The 21,254-nt window shown below is 36.6% G+C and overlaps 1 protein-coding gene across 2 annotated transcripts in view; it reads right to left on the bottom strand.

Annotated features, from left to right (window-relative positions):
* The window catches only part of HEATR1 (HEAT repeat containing 1), a 39,452-nt gene that overhangs the window by 5,408 nt on the left and 12,790 nt on the right, over nucleotides 1–21,254 (bottom strand). For both annotated transcript variants that reach the window (XM_074818405.1, XM_074818404.1), the window contains exons 13-36: nucleotides 21,137–21,232; nucleotides 20,055–20,143; nucleotides 19,550–19,761; nucleotides 19,150–19,271; nucleotides 18,438–18,635; nucleotides 17,568–17,751; nucleotides 17,155–17,303; nucleotides 15,013–15,205; nucleotides 14,309–14,481; nucleotides 13,802–13,969; nucleotides 12,701–12,943; nucleotides 11,804–11,935; nucleotides 11,283–11,389; nucleotides 10,074–10,217; nucleotides 9,195–9,313; nucleotides 8,804–8,925; nucleotides 7,228–7,356; nucleotides 5,702–5,932; nucleotides 4,876–5,002; nucleotides 3,653–3,819; nucleotides 2,995–3,041; nucleotides 2,022–2,145; nucleotides 1,023–1,163; nucleotides 528–817 (exon numbers count right to left, since the gene is read on the bottom strand). In XM_074818405.1, the coding sequence (XP_074674506.1) occupies nucleotides 528–817; nucleotides 1,023–1,163; nucleotides 2,022–2,145; nucleotides 2,995–3,041; nucleotides 3,653–3,819; nucleotides 4,876–5,002; nucleotides 5,702–5,932; nucleotides 7,228–7,356; nucleotides 8,804–8,925; nucleotides 9,195–9,313; nucleotides 10,074–10,217; nucleotides 11,283–11,389; nucleotides 11,804–11,935; nucleotides 12,701–12,943; nucleotides 13,802–13,969; nucleotides 14,309–14,481; nucleotides 15,013–15,205; nucleotides 17,155–17,303; nucleotides 17,568–17,751; nucleotides 18,438–18,635; nucleotides 19,150–19,271; nucleotides 19,550–19,761; nucleotides 20,055–20,143; nucleotides 21,137–21,232 (3,707 nt within the window). The remainder of the gene's footprint in view (nucleotides 1–527; nucleotides 818–1,022; nucleotides 1,164–2,021; nucleotides 2,146–2,994; nucleotides 3,042–3,652; nucleotides 3,820–4,875; nucleotides 5,003–5,701; nucleotides 5,933–7,227; nucleotides 7,357–8,803; nucleotides 8,926–9,194; nucleotides 9,314–10,073; nucleotides 10,218–11,282; nucleotides 11,390–11,803; nucleotides 11,936–12,700; nucleotides 12,944–13,801; nucleotides 13,970–14,308; nucleotides 14,482–15,012; nucleotides 15,206–17,154; nucleotides 17,304–17,567; nucleotides 17,752–18,437; nucleotides 18,636–19,149; nucleotides 19,272–19,549; nucleotides 19,762–20,054; nucleotides 20,144–21,136; nucleotides 21,233–21,254) is intronic.

Genomic DNA, 21,254 nt, shown 5'->3' with positions numbered 1-21,254 from the left:
AAAGGATCTTTAAAGATCTAGTCCAACCCCCCTGCCATAGGCAGGGACATTTTTCGCTAGATCAGGTTGCTCAAAGCCCCATCTTTAGAAGATTTAGTAAGAAACTTATATATCTGTAATGAGATAAAATAGTCTTAAAAGTGACAAGTTAGATCTTGAATTCTTGAATAGGGAGAATAATGTAACATGCAGCACCAGTTCTCATGTTTTTAAGTGCCATCTGTTCTACAGTAAAAATACAAAATATGGTCTGACTTCTCTAAAGCCATAAAGATTGCCTCTCTGTTCACAGTAGCAGACTCCATAAGGAACTCTACTGATTATAAAACTCTTTACAATTTCCCCACTAGCTTCTTAGTTCTATGACCAGGAAGTACGTTCAAGTGCTACGAATACCTTTATTCTTTGCTACACAAACCACACACAAGCAGACTGCTACCTGGCCTTCATCAGCATGCCTTCAGTAATGCATTTTAGTGTAACTAATTCCTGCTGCAGTTGGTTCTGTTCAAAAGAACCAACAGTACCTTGGAAGCTGTGGTATTGCTTGGGCTTTCACTGTACAGGTGACCTCAGCTATACAGAGCAAAGCACTTCCCATCACATTCTTTTCCTCCTTCTCTGAAGAGATGAGATCAATGGCAGTTTTCAGAACAGGTACAAATGGCACCGGATTTTCTGTGCCAAAACCTTTACAGAGTAGCTTGAGGCTGAACAAAGCAGTCTGCCTGTTGATGGCTTGCTCCTCCTCTTCCTCCTTCCTTTTACACTGCACAATAGCAATGAGCTCAGGAACTAGCTCCAAGAGCTGCAGGATCTAAGAGGACAAGAGAACACACACATTAGACAGTTAGAAACTCAGAACGTGCAAAGTATCTGTGGGCAGGTAGCCTATGTCTCACTACTCAAGAGCTGCCTGCCAGACTTGGCACTGGTACTTGACTTTAGAGCAAACCAGCTCCACACTAATCTCTCTTCAGGTACTTCTGCTAAAGGAACTGAGTTTAACCACTTCATCTCACCTGGCTCTTCTGCCACTTTGTGCGCTGCTGCACCTTGTTGTTCAAAAGGTCCATTGCCTTACGTCTCACAGATGGCAGCTGATTCGTCATTAGTCCTCTAATGACAGGGATGAAGGTTTCTGTTGGCAATAAGGCATTGACCTACAAGAAAACACAAACAAAACAATACCATAAACGCTCTTCCATGCACTGTGACAAGAGTAGCCTCCAAATAAGACAGGCAAACTCTCTTCAACTTCCCGTGTGGGTTTCAGGACCAAAGACAAGAGGACAGGCTAGCAATGCTGGATCTGAGGCAAGCAAAAGAACAAAGCAGGTTCCTGTCACAGTACTTACGTATGTTCACTGGCTGCTAACCAGCCATCATCCACTAGCTCCGAGGCTTCCTCAGCAATTCCTTGTCTACACCAGTGAGCTATCCCTCCTTACCCTAAAACACTTCTGGTAGTGCCCTGTGCATGTACATCATGAAAACTGCAATATGCTTCACAGGCAAAAAAAAAAAAAAATCCGAGCTGTGAAAGTATGTATGCTCCACAGCATGCAACAAGATAACCAGTCCAAATTCTATAAATACACTTCTGATCAGAGAAAGGTTAGAAAGAAAAGCATAAGGATTTTTTCCTCCATTTAAATTCCATGTAGAAGTGTACAACAGTTCCATTAGCATTAGTTAAATCATTTTATGAGTTAACAGTGAGAAATGCTGCCAAAAGCCATTCTTCTCCACCAGATAGATAGGGAAATGATTGCTTCCAGCCCGTAGAACACTAACTAGAGGAAATAAGCATTCCTGATTTTTTTTCTGGTTGTTTTGTCTAAGCTGTTAGCTGTAATTACTAAAGTTGGTAGATGAGTTTAAAGATTGATGCACCAGGTTGCAGACCATCCAATAAAGATCAGCACTAATCCAACAAGTAATCCTACAAAGGTTATAATCATATTAATAAGCAAAAGCAGAAATGTCCCACTGCTAACATGAGGGCTAATGAGACATACTTTATCCAGCATATCATAGGACTTGTTAAGTAGAACCCTCCAGAATTTGGCTGTTGGCTTGTCCACGTTTCCTTCCACTGAAGACGCCACAGTGTTTATATAATGAAGAACTTCTTCTAATAGCCTAGATGGAAAGGAAGCATCTTATAGTAACAAGGACACTGAAGAAGTTGACTGTGTTACTGGAAAACAGAAAATTTCACAAACAGCAACAATAAAAGAAAATGAAACACCTAAGAGAGAGACTAGCAGATCATCTACATATTAACAAAAAGCTATGGCAATAAGGACAATCATGCACACTACAGAAGTCTACCTGGTATCTCTAAATTAACATCTACATACAACAATAGTTATACTTAAGAACTCTACTTCAAAACAAAAACAATCTAGGAAGATATAGATGTTTAAAAAAGAGCATTTAAGGTACACAGCATTTAAAATAAATCATATGCCCTTTTTCACTTAGAACAAACATAAAAATTTAAGCCTCCACAAAATAAACCCTCAATTTTGCATCATTGGCTGTTATAACCCAGTGACTACAGCTGATCTGTGATTACCGGTAATTTTCTTACACTGATACAGGGGCACCTGTGAATAACGATTTTTTTCCTACAAATGAAGTGATATGGTTTGCTAAAAAACTGGAATTCTATTAGACACTCCATCATCAGTAGCATAATAGAATGGCCAAGTATGTAAATAAGCACTATCAGAAATACAGAAAGAGTGGATATTGGGTAGAGCAATCTTTCAGAAATAAACCACTCCACATTATATTAAAAAAAAGAAAAAAACCACAAAACAAAACCCAAATAACTTGTATATAATAAATACTGCTTGTTGCCAAGATCAACATTAAAAGTATCCTTGGGGAAAAAAATATTCTAATGGGACTACACTTAAAAAAGTATTCCCAGGTTGCAGTAAAAGCTAGAAATAGGAGGAGTGGAGCAGATTTAAAGCATACCTCTGTTCCAACTTCTGCAGCTCTTCTGTTTCTTCACATTCAACTATCTGGTTTAAAAAGGAAGAATGAAAACCTTAAGTGTAAAACTTACATTCCCTCATTAAGTTAATATCCTAGTATATGCAAATTTGAAATGTCCACTAACATGGTTCCCCGTATTTGCACTTCAGTCATCATTCTAGAAGAAAATCTGAGAATCTTAGGCAATGTAGTCACAGCAGCAAACATGCTGGTGGATGATGTTCAGTTGAAAAACTAGGAACGACTTCCAGCTAGAGCTGTAGCCTATGATTTGTAACATTTATTTTGTCTTTTCAGTATTAATAGTATAAATCCCACACCAAACTTGGAGCTACACAGACTGTGAGTAAAATTCCAGACTCCATAAAGCCAGTGGGAATCCACTCGACCAGAATTTCACTTTGTTACTCATTCAATCACACAGCGTCTACCTGAAAAAGCCTACTAAAAATTAATTCATATTACTGAGAGGTTTCAAAATTGTGTCAATAAAGATGCCAGTAAGATACACTAGAGAGTGCATTCTTTCATCCCCTTTGAATATAAAGCCATACTAAAAAGCAAATCAAACCTCATCTATTACAGTATGGCACAATTACTTAATGTGATCAGTGTAAAAGCAATCTGCCTTTATTACCTTTTTCACAAAACTCTGAGAGGATAAAAGCTGTGACATGAAGGAGACTGACAAGAATTTGAAGTGCCGAAGTTGTTTGTCTGAATGAGACTCCACATTAAAGAGTTGCCCATCCTGATTTTTTAGCTTTGTCTTGCACGTTCTTGACTTTTTTGGCCCAGGATCATCTGTTGAAAACATTCACAAAACAAATTTGCAGCCAAGAGAAAAAGACATTTGATTTCTGGTTACAGAAACAAAGCAAAATTACAGTCAGATGCCTACCAAGGACAATCATTCTGCAGTATCCAGTATCATGTCAAAGTTCCAAAAAATATGCTTTGAAATACCACAGGAGATAAATTTTTCATTTCAACAGCCTGAAAAGAAGTAGTGCCATTTCACTGCCATTCTATCTTATCACTTTTACGTGAAGAATCTTTTTCTTGGTGCTAAAGCTATGGTACACTGGCTACAAACATGAGAGACTTCTGAGGCAGAACCACATACACTGTGCATCACATATTTGGGAAAACTGCTTTCAGTGTCATTACCTGGCCCTTTCTGGCTGAGAAAATGTATTCAAACAACAAATACGGCAAGTCCTAACTTAAAAAGAAACAAACAACCCTCACCCACCTTCCCCAGTGCTCTTTGAAATAACAGACTGGACAAGTATTAAAACATATTTAATTATTGCTTCAACTACATTGTAGTAGAAAGAAATGAAACCTTAAAAAAAAAAAAAAAAACAAACAGAAATGACTGGTAGTCTCTGTGATTTTGTCTGCTATGAATAATAGCTTTTTATTTCAACTAAATGATTTACTGTGCCTTCTACATGAGGCCTACTGTTTGATTCTAAGCACTCAAATTAATCTATAATTAAATGGATTAAAAAAGTAATAGCATCTCTTATCCCTCAGTCTTCTGTCTAGAGGAGTAATAGAATCATAGAATAGTTTGGGTTGGAAAAGACCTTTAAAAGTCATCAATAAGCAGGGACATCTTCCACTAGACCAGGTTGCTCAGAGCCCCGTCCAGCCTGACCTTGAGTGTTTCCTGGGATGGGGCATCTACCACCTCTCTGGGCTACCTGTTCTACTGTTTTGCCACCCTTACTGTAAAAAATTTCTTCCTTCTATCTAGCCTAAGTCTACCCTCTCTTAGTTTAAAACCAGTACCCCTTGTCCTACTGCAATAGGAAGGTTTACATGCATTTGCTTGCTCTGTTTAGTGGTTACCTTCTTTGTTCTCTGGCAGCTCTGTCAAGTACTGGATTATTTTCATCATGCTCTGGAACTGAGAACGTACATTAAATTCGCAACAGATGGAAATCCAAAATTCAGTGTCTGCTTCCAGAACAGCATCCTGTTTATGGTTTAGAAATTAAAAAAAAAAAAAAAAAAATTCAAGAATTAAAAAAAGTATTACTACTCATGATAAAAAGACTCAAAAACTCCTCAGTGAGTTTGTGAAAATGCTATGGTGAGCTCGATACTGCCAGGATTAACACTAAAGGTAATAGCAGCAAGCTCTTGCAGAGAACATAGTTCCGGAGGGAGCAGAAAGAGATTAAATTGCTACAGCAGAGACTGTATCTTCTCACCAATGTTCCTTTAATAACTTGTTTAGTCTTCCCCATAAGCTATGCTTTCACCCAATCCAAGGGCCTGCTTACACGAAAACATAATAGGGTTTTTATCTTGGTCTGTACAGGAAGACCAGTATCATGTTTCACAAACACAGTTAAAGAAAAAAAAAAACAAACCAAACAACTTTAAAAAATACTGAAGCACTTCATAATTAGATTATCAGCTCTTCATGTCAAGGATTGCTGTACAATACGATCTGACTTACTGTTCAGGCTGCAGGACAAAACAATATTGTATCTGCAATACAAGTCATAGTCAACATCACCATCAGGTTCTGCTACAGCACAAGCTCAGAGCTCACTACTTATTTTAGCATAACGTAGGAGTTGCCCCTTCTTAAAGGCAAGAAAGACCATAAACAGAAAAGGGGAGATCAGCCTCTTGAGGAAAAAGTTGACCCCTCTAGTCTTCTAACCTTGTCAGTGCTTGATGTCGCAGTCACAGTTTTGGTCACATACTGCTCAAACAGCAGCACCAGGAGAACCCAGAGGAACTTGTCTCCTCCCACCGTAGTGATCAGCTGGGCCAGGATCGGCAGGCGTCGGTGCTCCGGCACATGGGGCAAGGCATCCACAAACACACGAATGATCTTGATCACCACCTCTTCCACGCTTCCCGAGGACTCTGACAAATCACTGTCTTCAGCCTATGTACAAACAGGTATGGCAGTTCCAACAGATTATCACAGACAGCTACAAGTTCTTTCTTGTAAATTCAGAAAATGAGAGAAAGCACTACATGCCTGATAACAGCATTACCAAAAGTAAAATCTCAAGGAAAATTTAAGTGCTCCAAAATAAAGTTTTCTTTCTTTTCTTTCTTTTCTTATTTTATTTGAAGCATCTTCCTTAAACACTGAAAATGAACTGTGTGAAGAAAGAAAAGAAACAAAAGAACGAAAAGTTACTTGGCATCAGCTAAAACAAGCAGAACATTTTCAAGGGAAAGCAATGCCACATCCTTCAGAAAACTTTGCCTGTAAGCCTGATAGTTAGGGTCTCGGATTCAAGGGCCTAGTAAAAATAATATGAGTAGGCTACATGATCTCAGGTAAACAACATTAGGTTCTCCCCACATGTAATAATTGTGTGTGCCATAAATAAATTGTCACAGAAACTTGTGATGGCTGCTATGAAAGGTTTTAAATAAAAAAATAAATTAAAAAAAAATAAAAGAGAGAGCAACCTGATTTCTCTAACAGATATGCAAGAGGATGCAAAATGTGTATACATACCATTAAAAAAATACACTGGGAACTCACCAGCCCACTGTTAGAAGAAGAATTTTTTCAGAATTCATTTTTGCATAAAAAATTTATATGCCATTTTTTATGTTTAAATCTATGAATGACTCTAGAATGAAGATTCATTAGGTGCAAGTGAAATCTGACTCCAGAAAAAATGTCCCCTTTGAAAAACAATGCTGTATTTTTGTTTTGGTTTATAATTATTTATCTAAGATGTCCAGACAAACACAAAACCCACACAAGCTGGAAGAATAGAAGCATTTGTCAAATGTTTTACCTTTCCACTTCCTTCAGACCATGTCTACTACAGATATGACCATGCCATATTATTATAGTACTAATAAACACCTTCTTATTTCCAATGGTTCCTCTACTGAACTTGCCTGCTATTTTTATGATGAAGAACTTGAACTTAAAGTATGTTTCAGGTCCTGTTTAGGTACAGTTGTGATACTGTTTTGGCTAAACCATTTATAAAGTGCAGAAGCTCATAAGATTAAAAAGAAGTAGTCTGATGAACTCAGAGTTGGTCAGACAAGGAGTCTGTTAATATATTTATTATATGTAATTTAATATCTATCTAAAAATAATCCTAGAATAGGCTACAACTTTTTCTACCACTGTATTCTAAATGATTTACTCTACTTATATTGTTCACTTTTTTCTACTCCTTTCCATTAAGCAGACAAATTTACCTGTATAAGAGCTGGAATAACCATCTGCACTGTCTTATTAATTACTTGGAACGTGTAAGTATCATCCAGACGCAAGACATTTGCTCCCATGAAAGTAAAAATGGGCATGATGTTATGGAGAACCTTATCCTGGAAAAGACGAAAGATACGATTAGTTTATTTTCTGAACCGTGCTGCTCTGCATATTATACCTTAAGACATTTCTCCTTCCCACAAATGTCACTAGATTCCTATAAAAGAGAATGAGAATCATTAGTATCTTCCAAAATCTCCGCTAAACTGATTTTAAATGTATAGTGTCCCTTAAAGCTACTTACTATGTGATTGTTAAGAGTTCTGAATATTACTTAGAAACCAAGATACACCTCTAAGCAAGTAATTAAAGAGTGGAAATTGAGAGTTGAGTCTGATGAAATAACTTGTATTTGTCAACTCAGTGCCATGGTAGTATGACACACAAAATCAGCTATGGGGAGATTTGCAGAAGCACAAATGTGAATGTGGCACAGATTCCAGTGATTTTCATACCCTTCCCACCCATCTTTTTTATATCTGTAAAACATCTGCAATATTTACCATCACACAATGGAAACCAACCATGCTAATTTTAATTCCTGGCTTTTTGGGGAGTAGACTGTAATCGGAGTAATTAAGAGGATTGGATCAGAGGTGTCACCCAGCTCAAAAGTTAGCATCCCAGATTTTGCCAGAACTTAGAGCAAGAAGTTATGGCCACATTTTTCATTCAGTTTTAGTGAACTAAAGGAGTGTTTTAGATTTAAAAAGAGAGCTGAGACTCATACGAAATATTTCCTTGTATTCTGACCTTATAAATCTTGTAAGAGCCAATATTAATGTAGAATGAAACCTCAGTTCTATAGCAGGTGATGGCAGCAAAGAAAAACAATCCCAAAAATAAAGCCAAATCCTCCACAAATTTGTCAAAAACATTCCAGTTTTGCCTTTTGGAAAGAACGCCATCTTTCCAAATTTGTGGAGGAAGTACTGAAAGATGCAAACGAAGTTTAACGTATCTGGATACATTTTGCTGCTTTTATGGTTTCAAAGCGAAAGAATCTTACTTAGAAGACTGAGTGTACAGTCAAATTTCAATCCATAGAAGAGGAGGCCTGTTTCTCGGTCGATTAAAAATCAGATCAACCTGATTTTATCAACTACATTTCTCAGTTTTGTACAAGATAGGAGATAGGAACTTGTAAGAATATATGTGCTACTGGGCTAGATGTTTTCTCTATATAAAAAAGAAGGGGAAAGAAGAAACAATGCACAAGAACTCTGACCACAGCAGGAAGCTGAGGCAGGCTGTTAGAAAGCTTCTTCCATTTCTAATGTACTTCACTGCAAGTCATAAATGACTAGTGACCAAAGCAGCAAGACAGAGATTCGTTTTGAAATAAAATGGAATAGAAAGTCCTAAAAGAGCAAGGAACCTATAAAATTTTGCCTCTTGCTCCTTTCAGAAAGTTTCTCTTCATAGAACAGCTCTGTATGTTCTTCACTCTTCCCAGTATTTGGAACAGAAAGAGCTGACACATAAATTTCAGGTACTACTTACAGGAAACATGCCAGCAACAGCACCAAGGAGAAGCAGCGCATGGTGATGTGTCTGAGGCGTTTTAGATACCCTGATGCACTGAACTATCACTTCCACATTGAATTTTTCTTTGTCAAGGATATCTGCAAGTAAAAAAATATTCACTGATCAACACTTGAATGGTCAACCATGTAGGAATAAACAGTGCACTCAAGCACTGGTTTCAGTTTGCAGACCATACCTAAGGGGTCTACAAAAAATAATTAATAAGGCAAACTTGTATACCCTATAGAGGAATCTATCTCTCCTCAAGAATACTGCGTAGGCTCAGAAAAGAAAAAGAGTTAGAGGCCATTGTTTTAATGCTGTACTAGTGAGAGAAGTACCAAGAAATGGGTCTGGCAATTTTTACCTGCTGGGATCTTGCTACCATCGGAAGACAATTTCTGACAGATGCTTAGCAGGCAGCTGAGGATTAGCTGCTTTGTATATTCCATATTTTCTTCTTCTGATGCCATAGGTTCCAGACACCTACACATTCAGGAAAAAGTAAGAAATTGAAAAAGACAACAGAAAAATAAGTGACCAAACTGCATATTAAGATACAAATAAGAAACTGCAATCTTCACTCTACAGAAGTTCTAAATCCAGGCTTCTAAAAATCATTTGCCAAAAAGTGTCTCTTTTTTTGTTTTCAAATACATCAACTGGTCTAATAAAAGACATGTATCAAAGTGCTGTCAGGAGCATAAGATAATTACCTGAAATATGATTGCCAGTCTATGTAAAGGCAAGTAATAAGAAAAAATAAATACCCAATCTGTATGTAAGCTTTCCTAAGCGCTTGGAGATAGTGTTGGCAGGAAAAGTGATAATTTTCTTAGGTTGCATGGGATGAAGGCTGTTCCACAAAGTTTTGGGAGGAATTTTAAAGCTTAGAGTATTATCATAATAGTTCTGCAAAAGACAGAAGTCCTGTCAATTGTGCCAGTTTTAGCACAGGTGTCATCGTTCTTAGTAATCCCAATCCCTCCACCTGAGAAACAAAGTCTTCACATAAGCAGGTAGAAGTCTTAAAAAGCCCATCACATTGTTTAAAGAGCAAAAAAATCATAACAACTTCCCATTCCCCTCATCTGATTTACCTAAAAGAAATGCAAGTAAAAAAGGCAAGGTAAGCTACAAAACATGGCAACAAAGCAGAGACAAAGTAGCCCATATTTTAATGCTTTACAGTGTCTGCTACAGAAGAGAATGCTCAAGGACTCGTGTGCTATGAAGACATGATTACCGGCTCAGCAGGTTAAAAAGTGCAGGCACCAATGCCTGCGGATGTCTAAGTTTCTTCTTATGCTGCAGTAATTCCAGAATAAGCATAACCCTCTGCCAGCTGAAGTGGCTTGCTTCTGGTGCCAATTCTGCATCTTGGAGCTTTCTAAAAAGATAAGACAAACAATGAGGATATAAATTTGCAAAGAAAATAGTACCGTGTTTCACGGAACAAACACGCATGCTAAGTAAAAAAAGACAAATTTTCTTTCACATAGTAATATCCTTTACTGCTTCTCCTGGGAGAGGTGGCAATATGTGGGTTTTTAATTGAAGCAGGAACACATTTTAAACAGAAAATTCAGACCAAACTTGAAAAAAACAAGTAAGTACAGGATGCCTTGTGTGTATACAAAAATTTTACACAATGAAGCAGACTTCTGTGGGGAAAAAAAAAAAAAATCTGTTACCAAATAACTGTCCACATGCTGATCTGCTTGCCATTCAGGAAACTTGCATCTCTGGAACCACTACTTGTTTAACTACTGACTATGCAGGCAATGGGGGTGTGTGCAAGCGTGTGTGTTTATAAACTGACACACACAGTTTACAGATGGATCAATCTAATGTGTGATGATTATTAAAAAAGGTCAAGTGAAGGAAAGTAAGAACTGCTATTCTATGTTAAACCAAGAAAATCAACTCAATATCCTGTTTCAACAATGGCTCTCAGCCAATGCTTAAAGAATAAGTACAGTGGACAAAACAGCTCCTTCCTTATGAGAGTGAAGAGAAGAAAGATGACAAAGAAACCAAAAAACTAATGATTATATTAATGTTTTAACTGAAAGAAAATACTGTTTTTCAGTCAACTAACAGGAACATTTTGATGAGCATCTGTAGGCTTCAGCCATGTGTATGTAATTTGTCCATACATCTTCAATACCTACAAAAACGAATCTTGTTCATCTGTGTCAAGCCAGATGCTATAAGAGCAAATGTCAACATTAAAACTACTGGATTTTTATTTTTTAAAATTTTGACTACAGTTCTGTCAGTTCTCAAGCAGCAAGAGTTGGTTTTCTCTTGCCAAAAGTAGCTCAGAGTTATTTTACTGTGCAAGGAAAAAGAAGAAATAGATGCTTATGCTTTCAATACAAACCATGCAATGTAGCAAAACAAGTGGCATTTTCAAACTGTACAGAAACTGTTGGGTTTCTAGTTATTTTACCTCTGTTGCTGCATTTTCTGCCTTCTAGTCTGCTGAACAGTGGCCAGACTTTTGGTTTTCTCAGGAGGCTCCAGTTCTCTGACCATCTGCTCAGCACCCACTGAAATCTGAAACAAAGAACAATAATGCAAGTACCAATGAGCAACGTGTCATATCACACATCTATGTCACCTCCTTTTTTTTAAAACACATCCCTTTCATGCACATATGGTTATGAAATCCACATATTTAAGTCATATCCCAGAAAATGAAAATGAGTGCAGCAGAAAGAAGTGACTTCTGCTGAATTCATTCATATAGTATAGTAAATGACCAATGCATGGCTTTTAAAGAAACACCTTCTAAAAGCAGTCATTTAACAAACTTTTCATGCCATTAACACACTTCTATTATGTGACAAATAGTTTCTGATTCCTTTCATGCTACGAATGATATAAACAATGAGTGTTACTGAATGTAGCAACACAGAACCACTGCAACAGGTTTTAACATATTTCTGTGTTCTGGAGTTTGCCACTTACCCCTTTAAACACACTGCTAACTGTCTGGGCACAAAGCGGGTTCTTACAGTTTAACAGTAAGTCAAACAATACTTTTAATAGCTGCTGTTGTACCATCCCATCTGACACAGCTGCGAAGAATGGTTTAGTAATCTATACAAGGGAAAAAAGAAAGGATGCAGAGAGGTTTACTGTAAGAGGGTAACAAAATCATGAGCTATGGAACTTAAGTATGTTAGATTATGTATGACACACCCAATTCCACATACATGTCAGTACGAACATATCTCAAAAAACTTGCACATTAACTATGTATTGTACAGATCCAGGAATCCTTAGATGCAAAGCACATACTTCTGATATCCATCAGACATACCGATTCCTGAAACTTTTCACACAGCTTGCCTGGTGGGGGGAACAAACTTGCTGTTACCAGCCTTTGGTAAGTATACGCTAATATCTGGCTAATAGAAGGCCTGAATTTGTAGCCTCCTTCAAATGAGACTATTTCTCACCTCCTGTGTTTTCATAACAGTTTTTTCTCAGAAGAAAAACATAAAGTAAAGCTCCTGCCTGCCTGACAAAAACTAAGGACAGTGGAACAGTAGTACCCGCAGGCAGTGATACAGGTATGCATCTGCATGCAAATACAATGATATTTCTATTTGGTAATTGTCAAAATCCAAAAAAAAAAAAAAAAAAAGCAAGCAGCAGTTTCTCCTTCTGGTAAGTTTAAGAGATAAAGTTTTGCAGCCTATTTAGATGTTTCAAAGATGCTATGGAGACCTTGAAAACTTGTACTAAAAGACAGGTCAAAAGCTATGGACTCCTTAAGACAGAAAGAGACCTTGTGAATCCAATCATAAACACTGCTATTTGCTTTAAGCATAAAATTAAAGATCTTTCATAAAACCATACCTGCCCAAGTGCTGTGATCTGAAATGGTGGAATTTCTTCATAGATTTTCTTAGCAGCATGCAGACTTTTGATAAATAAATCCAGACTCTGCTGATTCTTGCACAAGAGGGTTGCTGAATATTCATTAAACTTTCCAAGAATGAGATGCAGGAGAACAACTTCATCTTTCAACATTGCCTTGGGTTTCTTAAAGACCTTCTCTAGCAACCGGTCTAGTGCAGGCAACAGGTGAGAAAGAACCATCTGCAAACAGAGGGAATTCATAACAGAAGTTATTTCCATTCTCATTTTAACAAATTTCCAATAGCACAGCTGCATTTTACTGCAAATCCCCTCTCTGGTAACACACTCTATACAGTATTTTATGCAACAGCTATTCAAGAGGAAAAATACAGGACTCATTATGAGATTACCATGAGTACATGCTCATCTTCTACTTTGCTATTCTCCTTTGAAGAGTAGTATTTTGTATTTTTAAAATACAGAAATAAGGCAATTTTTTTCACCCATTTATGACTGTCTCCTACAAAACCCAAATGTGAGGCAAGAATGTTCATACTCTATGCAGTTCACAATCCTTACAAGATACATACAACTGAACAGAGCATAAAAATTAATAATTTCATTCATTTTTTGAACATTGAACTCATGTATTTTCCAGCACTTAGACTTCTGAATATACTAGATAAGAGGAGCTTAATACATACAAATTCTGTGATTCTGTGAAATAAAATTGATAGTACTACCTACTATGTTACAATTCCGTACAGAAAACTCTATATTCACTGGTATCTAACCAAGGTAATAAATTTTTTCTGGAAGAATCTTCTTCTGAAATAGTCTTTCTCAGTATCAAGGGAGTTTCCTTAAGAATGCCAGTGCAAAACTCTGCAACCCGTACATTTCTGGATGAAGCATGCGAGTATTTTATGTTTCATTAAATCATACTTTGCAGCACTACTGCATATTATCAGAAGTGTCAACTTAATGCCTAATAGTCTAATACATTATGAAGTTATTTAACAGCATTATTACTAAACGAAACTTGATTTCAGCAATCAAGTGCAGAACCCATAAAACAACTAGAAAGGCAACACTTACCTCACCATGGACTTCATGAAGAATTTTCATTAAATTTCTTGCAATATATGATGGGAAAATAGGGTTCTGTACACCATCAAGTATGCTTTCCAAAGCTTCCAACAATTTTTTCTTCTGGGATTTCTGTTTTGGTTGGGCCTCAAGCTCCTCAAAGAGAGTTTCCATAATCTAGATCATTAACAAAGTGAAAATTAAGTTATTTCCCTGCGATGAAAATGCCTTAAAATAATGCTTATCCAATGCTTTTGTAATAATGCAATCTAGATACAAACAGGATTTTTCATCTGTAAATAAGTCACAAGTTAATACCTCTTATTTGACTGATGTTCTCAATTCTCTGTAGATAAATCACTTTTTTTTTTTAATAGTCCTTTAAAAAAACCCCAGTCTACTATAGCATACAAAGACAATGAACTTTCCCAGTTAACTTGATTTCTTTTAGAAAAGACGGGAGCTCACAGCAGCAGACAAAAATTGTATTAATGTATACCTTAATAACAAAAATACCTGTGTTATGTATGTAGGGTCAGATATGATCTCTTCCGTCTTTTGCTCCAAATGCTGAAGAACAGGATGAAATAGAGACTCCTTTATCCCTCTCAAGGAATGGAGGCACTTGAGAGCTGCCCTTCGAACTTCACTCACAGGACTACCCAAGTTAATTAGCAAAGATATTACCACTGCAAAAAGAGTGAGGGAAGAAAGGAGGAAAAAATACCAGAATAAAATGAGTGGTCAGAATTTCACTGTGTCTGTCCCTGAAGAGGCATCGGCATTAATTTTTAATTCCAGTCACCTCTTTTCACTGTAAACCTCTAGACTACACAAAACCAACATGAATCTCAGATCCATGGCTCTCAACTTCTTCATCACAGTCCTTATATTCATATTTAAGCTCAGAGACTTTATATATTGGTACTGACTGCCACATCCTTATACTGCACAGAAAGTAAAGTGCTGTAACTGACTTCTTCAGCATAGTTTCCACTCTTAAGTGTTAAAGAAACACAAAATGGTTTCACCTACTTCCAAGCTTGGGCTAGTAACTGCAGCAGTGAATCAGCAAGAAACAGAGCTGTCTCAGCCTACTGCAGCTGGACACAAATAGCTACAGATACTCTTCAGGGTATATAATATAGTAAAATTATACAAAATTAAAAAAATACTGTGATTAAGTCTTAAGATGAGAGATAGATACTGTTTTACTTTACCTGGAGACGATGGCGATAGCAGCTGTTTCTTTTTTTGGCATGTCTGTGATTCAAGCAGTGCATAGCCAATATATAGAGCTTGAGTCTGTAGCATTGCACTGACTTCATAGTTCAGATGATTTGAAAGGTTATAACTGTAAGTCCATAAAATTGAAAGGAATTTGAAGAAAGCCTCTGAATCTTTTAGATGTACCTTAACACAAAAAAAAAAAAAAAAAAAAGAGAAAAGCACTTGTTTAATAACTCTATTTGGCAAACTACTACTCACAACATCTGATAAACCACCCAAATCAAAAGAGTAGACAGGAAGAGAACTAAAGAGTCAGAAACAGTCTCTTTTGGGAAGAAAAAGAGTAGATCTTTTGGGTAAACAGCAGTTGCCTGTGTACACAACTCCATGTGTCGCTTAACATCTGGCTTTAGTTTAACAGATAACTTGTAGTCTATAGGTATGTAAATACAAGGGATTTTTTTAAAATTCCTAACAGAGTGAAAACACATCCATATGAACATTTGTATAGTATGTCAACTGCACCAAGAAAATTGTTATATGCAAAACAAAGAACTTCTATTTCCTGTTTTGTGCAGCAGTAATCTTAAAAGAGTTTTAAGTAATCCCTGACTTTTTCATCAGTTGTACAAAGTGATTTTCAGAAATCTATAAACCAGTGTCTCAGAAGAGCTGGGCATCCAATTTCCTTGTACAGCACAACTTTCTGCGCTGCATATTCACACTAAACTTTATTCTTAGAGATTGTCCTGGATTGGCTGTATAGGCTTTATACTAATAGAGCATGGACCAAGAGTAACAAACTCTCAATCGTAAATGTATCACTGACCATTGCAGACACAGGTCAGAGCGCCTTCTTCCCCGCCAATAGTAATAGCTGCTCCAAGAAGATTCAATTCAGTTTTTCACACATCTACATCCAATTACCTTGGCTTTGCTTTAGGACCTTTGTGTCACAATTTAAGGAGGATAGCTTCCAATTTTGAAGCAGTTACCTTGTCTCCTAACAGTATCCCAAATCAATTTAAAGTTCTTGCTTACTACACGGTTTGACAACAGCTAGCATGCTTTCTGTCTGCAAGATGCTCTCTTGAATCCTAAGAGCTCTTCATTCATCAAATAGGAGTGCCCACTCAACATCCCACAGACTGAACAAGCTTGCTGGAACAACTGATACAGCTTCTGACATACTCTACAAAAGCAGAGACCAGCATTAAAGTGAAAGAAGCAAATTATTACTGCGGCTGTTGCCTTCACTAGGTCATAGAACATTACTAACGTCATTGCACAAACATTCTGTAGTCCCTCTTCCAACCTCCTTTTCTTCTGTGCAGTATGACCCAGCTTACTCAGTCAAAAATCTCACCAAAATAATATCCTTCCTTCCCTTCTGACAACCTTTAACTAGCCAGGCACTGAATCAATCTCTGACAGCTCAGTGTCAGTACAATTTCACTAGGTCTTAGAGTGACTTATAATTAGACAAAGTTATATACAAGAATTAACATCAAAACTAAGTTTTGTTATGAAATCATTGCTATTCCTTCCTTTCTCTGTTTGTGTTTGTCATGTGCTGTTCTTGATGAAACAGCATCAAATTTGGCTTTGTGTCAAGTTTTTTTTGCTTCTCTTTTCCTCAGAATGTAGTTATTACACCCTGTCATCTAAAATCCAGACTGCCAAAATCCCCTATTCTCTTCATAAAAATGTATCACTCAATGCGGGTGAGAAAATATGAGATGATGTTCTAACGAAACATGCAATGCCGTCTCAAAGTTTTTTTTTCGATTTTTGCATTTAAAAACTAACAAATTTTACAGAGCAACTGTTTTCTTTGCTCCCAGATAGAACCAAAACTTTTAGTTGAAGCTTCGTCCTGCAAATCAGTGTTATGTTTTCATTTTTGCATCAGTTGGTCCATTTACTGTTTTTTTTTACTTTAGTTTTCTATTATTACATTTGATTAGGGTTAACTAACCAGCTGAAGCTTCGACTTTCATCTGCTCACAGCACCAGCAAGCCATAAGCAGGGTTGCATGATTAGTTCTCCATTTTTCTGTCTTCCTTAAAATTATTTAACTGCATAATAGTTGATGACTAATAATTCAGAGCAACAAATGCAAAAATAATACCTTGAGCAAGAGATTCATCAATGCTCTGTACTCAACAGCATTGCTTCCCTCACTAGCTCCACAAACAAGTAGGTCAAATAGCCCCAAAAGGAGGTGCAGGTAGTCTTGGTTTTCTTGATTCAGAGATTCAGGATTCCACCAAGTTTCCTCTGAAAGATACAGGTTAAAAGTAAGACACAGTGGATGCATACAAACGCCTTCAGAAACCAAGAGAAAACAGACATCTCTATTAGAAAACAACAATATATTTGGCTGATTTCATGTTCACAAGTAATCCTTACAGATCTCAATAACAACAAAGGAAGAAGGTGGTTAGGGAAGCAAGGCTTGCTCGTTTCCAGCAAATTCCAAAGACAAAAAATTAACCCTCCTTCACTCCATTGATATAAAAGACCCAAAAGCTTAATACCTACCTTTTGAAAAGGACAGAGGAGGTTTTAGGCCATTAATGAAGTTTTTCAATAAGAACAGGAACATAGCCGACTCCTCCGCATGAGCAGTTTGATCACTATTGAGCTTTTCTATATATGCAGTTAACAAGTCCTTAGGCACCAAAGTTTCCTCTGTTGTTTCAACAGACCAATTTAGGGGAGTTTCCTGGGAATAAAATTCATTTTAATGTATACTCTCACAATTTCATGCAACAGAAAACAGAAATCTAGCACTAAAATTCAGTGATATTTAACTTCCAACCTCAAAAGAGTTATCCTTATGATGTTAATTACATTTCTGATTTTACATTTAAACTTGCATCTGCAGTTTTAAAACCAATGCCAGCTCTTACTACCACAATTAAGTGTACATAAGTGAGATAATGGAAGAGTAAAATACCAATCTCTCTAAAATATCTCTTCAAAGGGATTACAAGTTATTCACAGCATTTTGTGGACATTCAGTTTTAATCCTTTCACCTAGCTCTGTTCTAGCAATATAATCCATAACTTTCAAATACTTGTATATATAAAAACTCTTGAATGGAATAATCTGAGGTCAGAATAACTAATGACACTACACTAATAAACAATGACACCCCATAATGCCACAGGGTAGATGGCAGAAAAGCCCCAAACTTTGTGCCAAGCCCACAGCACTGAAAATTGAAACAGTTGGTGGGATGTTAGCCTAAAGCTCTGGAGGTCTTAATTTTTTAATGCAGACTCGCTAGAGTGGTAAAATGGAAGAGAATGTAAGAAATGTAAAACACATTCTTAATGGCAGCTTCTAGTGCTGCTGCCAAGTGTGTGTTTTTGCTCTGAAAAGAAATTAAACTGTTTACATCTTACCTCTACAGGATCACAAGCTCTGAGATTTCTTATTTTTTTATCCAAGAAACGGAAGACTTTGATAGCCACTGAAAAATAACTTTCCTTAATCTGTGTATTGCAGCAGCACTGAACAAGCACTGAACCAACTATATGAGTAGTTACTTTCCGTCTCACACTGTCAGATTCAGTTTCAGCAATGAGTATCAGATCATCAACCTTAGAAAAGGGAGTGGAAGAAAAAAAACAACAAAAAGTCTATAAGACAGTGGGACTTCACTATGACTTTACACCATTTTTCATGTGTATGTCCAATTAAATCCTTTTTACCTTCTGTGAGTGGTAACAAGTTACTGTCTGCTGTAATGGTACTCTTTGGAACCTGGGAATGCACAAACATCTACTTCTGTGCACTACCCACAGGTATACTTGTTTATTCTCTAGCATTATTTTTCAGAAAACTAAAAATTCCTGGAATTTATTTACACTAATCATTTGTCCAATTAGGTAATAGTTTAATTTCTTCTCTTCATTGTGTTAAGGTAGAAAACTGTTTTATTTAGACTATATTGGGGTTTGTTATCCAATATATGTATTAGCATTAGTATGCTATCATCAAGCTGCTAGGCAAAGAAGAGCACATACAAAGTTCTTATATATCACATTTTGTTCTACTACAGTGTTCACCTGGAAAGTAATATCTCTTAAGGTTAGAGCAACATGATACACATACCATTTGCAATAGTAAGGAAGGGTCCCCTGAAATCAGGTTTTCAGAAAACAGCAGAATCATTTTATTACTGGCCACTCCAATCAACTCTGAGGACTTGCTAGATTTAATTACTTCTTCAAGAGCTATACCAAGGAAAAAAACAATAATCAGACAATCTTACATATAGAAATCACATATTAAACCACTGGTGGCTCAGTAATATTTAGAAACAGCCAGAAACATACCAGACAATTTCTTCACCTTTTCAAAGAGTTTTTTAAAGAACTCCATTCACACTCAAGGCACGATAGCTTGTTAATGCCAGCCAGTCTCCTTCAGTAAGTGTTTAGATTCAGTAAAGATGACATCCTAAATTGTCACAATTTTTCTTTCACCAAATTAGTTACAATTAATGCTTTACCTTCTGGCCAACCTTTCAGTAAACAGTGTAAGGAGCAGAGATCAGATTCTGACAGACAAACAGCCATTTTCCAATCTGAAGATTTTGAATTCGCATTAGTGATTACCATAAAAGGTAACAACTGCATTACTGCTTCATCTAGTAGCTCTTTCTTCTCTTTTAAAATCTCCTCTTTGACTAAAATTTTTATTGCTCGCTCCAGAACCTTGTACCTAAAAGAGAAAAGTCATGTTGAAAACCCACTGCTCAACCATACCAGGAACATTTCTTTGTTCTCCATTTTCCATGGCAATTCTCTGAATCCAAATAGCAGTGAGAACAAATAAGGAATTCATGGGAAATGGTATGCAAATAATAGAATATTTCTCTTGTGACTCAGCACAGATATAGCATAACAAAAAAGTATTTGAAGTGAAAACCAGTTTTAAAAGTATACTTTACAGTTACTTTTAAAAAATTTAATTCATTCTAAAGGCTTGTAGACTGCAAAAAGGCACAAACATACCACTTTCCATCCTTTGAAAGATCCGCTTTCTGGAAGATGTTCAAAAGACTTGATATTACTACTTCTGGATTGACTTGTTTCCTGAAAATCTGAAAACAATTGGGAAAGCAGAATTAAATAAAATACAAAATAATCTACCATATTGTAATGGAAAATGCATCTGCTATACCAAGTGGAAAGAGGGATCAAACATGACTAATTGCATTCCTATTGATGATCATGTAATAAAAATATTATCAGGGTAAACAGAAGTTCTAAGGCTGCCCAGTATGCCCTCTTGATATGCTAAGTACAGATTTACTGAATGCAGAAATGTTTGGTAAATTTGATAACCAATAAGTAAAATACTTTATAAATAAATAAGAATTGCTTTTACTTTACATAGCATCTGCATGACAAAAATATAAGGCACATGAACAAAAGATACTAAAGCTAAAGAAACTCTCACGTGCTTTGATTCCTATTTTTAGTGATTGAGAATGAATGAACACACAAGACTGATTATACTACTGCTAATAATATTCTCCACTACTACTAGCAGAAGCAATAAAGTCAGACTGTTACTCTAGCTGGAAACAATCAGTACAATGCATACCAGAGTCCTATCCAGTAAACTTGAGCTGGAGTTTAGGACTTTGCCACTATCAACTGACCAAATGACTCTCATGTGGAAAAACTCAACTGTGCACTTCTCACTAGCGTAATGACTTGTCACTGCACCACTTTCCATCCAAAAGGCAGATAACATGGCTTACGTTTTAATAGAAAAATGTACAGGGTAAGCAGGAAGCACACTTCAAATAATCAAAGATTAAAATACTCTTTAGTAGCTATGCAAAAAAAAAAAAAAAAAAAAAATCAATAAATTCAGGTTATTTGCAAACACTTTGGGAAAGATCAGGGAGCAGGAATCTGGGGGGGAATTGTGAGCCTCCTAAATTTGTGATGCTTCACCCTGTTAAAGGACAAAAGCTGTACACTAAGGACATGAGTGGAAGGACAATTACAAAGAATACATTCCAGACACACATATTGAAGACCAGCTAAAATCTCACCTGACATATCAAAAGATACACACTTACCTCCAAAGAACTGAGAGCAGACATTACAACATCTCTGTTGTCATCCTTCAGCCGGTCAAAAATTGCTTCTTCTATGAAAGACTCATCAAAGCCTTCCTGAAAAAATAAAGGAAAAAAG

The sequence above is a fragment of the Strix aluco genome, chromosome 3 (assembly GCF_031877795.1).
Source record: "Strix aluco isolate bStrAlu1 chromosome 3, bStrAlu1.hap1, whole genome shotgun sequence".
NCBI classification, from domain to species: Eukaryota; Metazoa; Chordata; class Aves; order Strigiformes; family Strigidae; genus Strix; species Strix aluco.
Note: the sequence above shows the minus strand (reverse complement) of the source record. Positions and strands in the feature narration are given on the sequence as shown.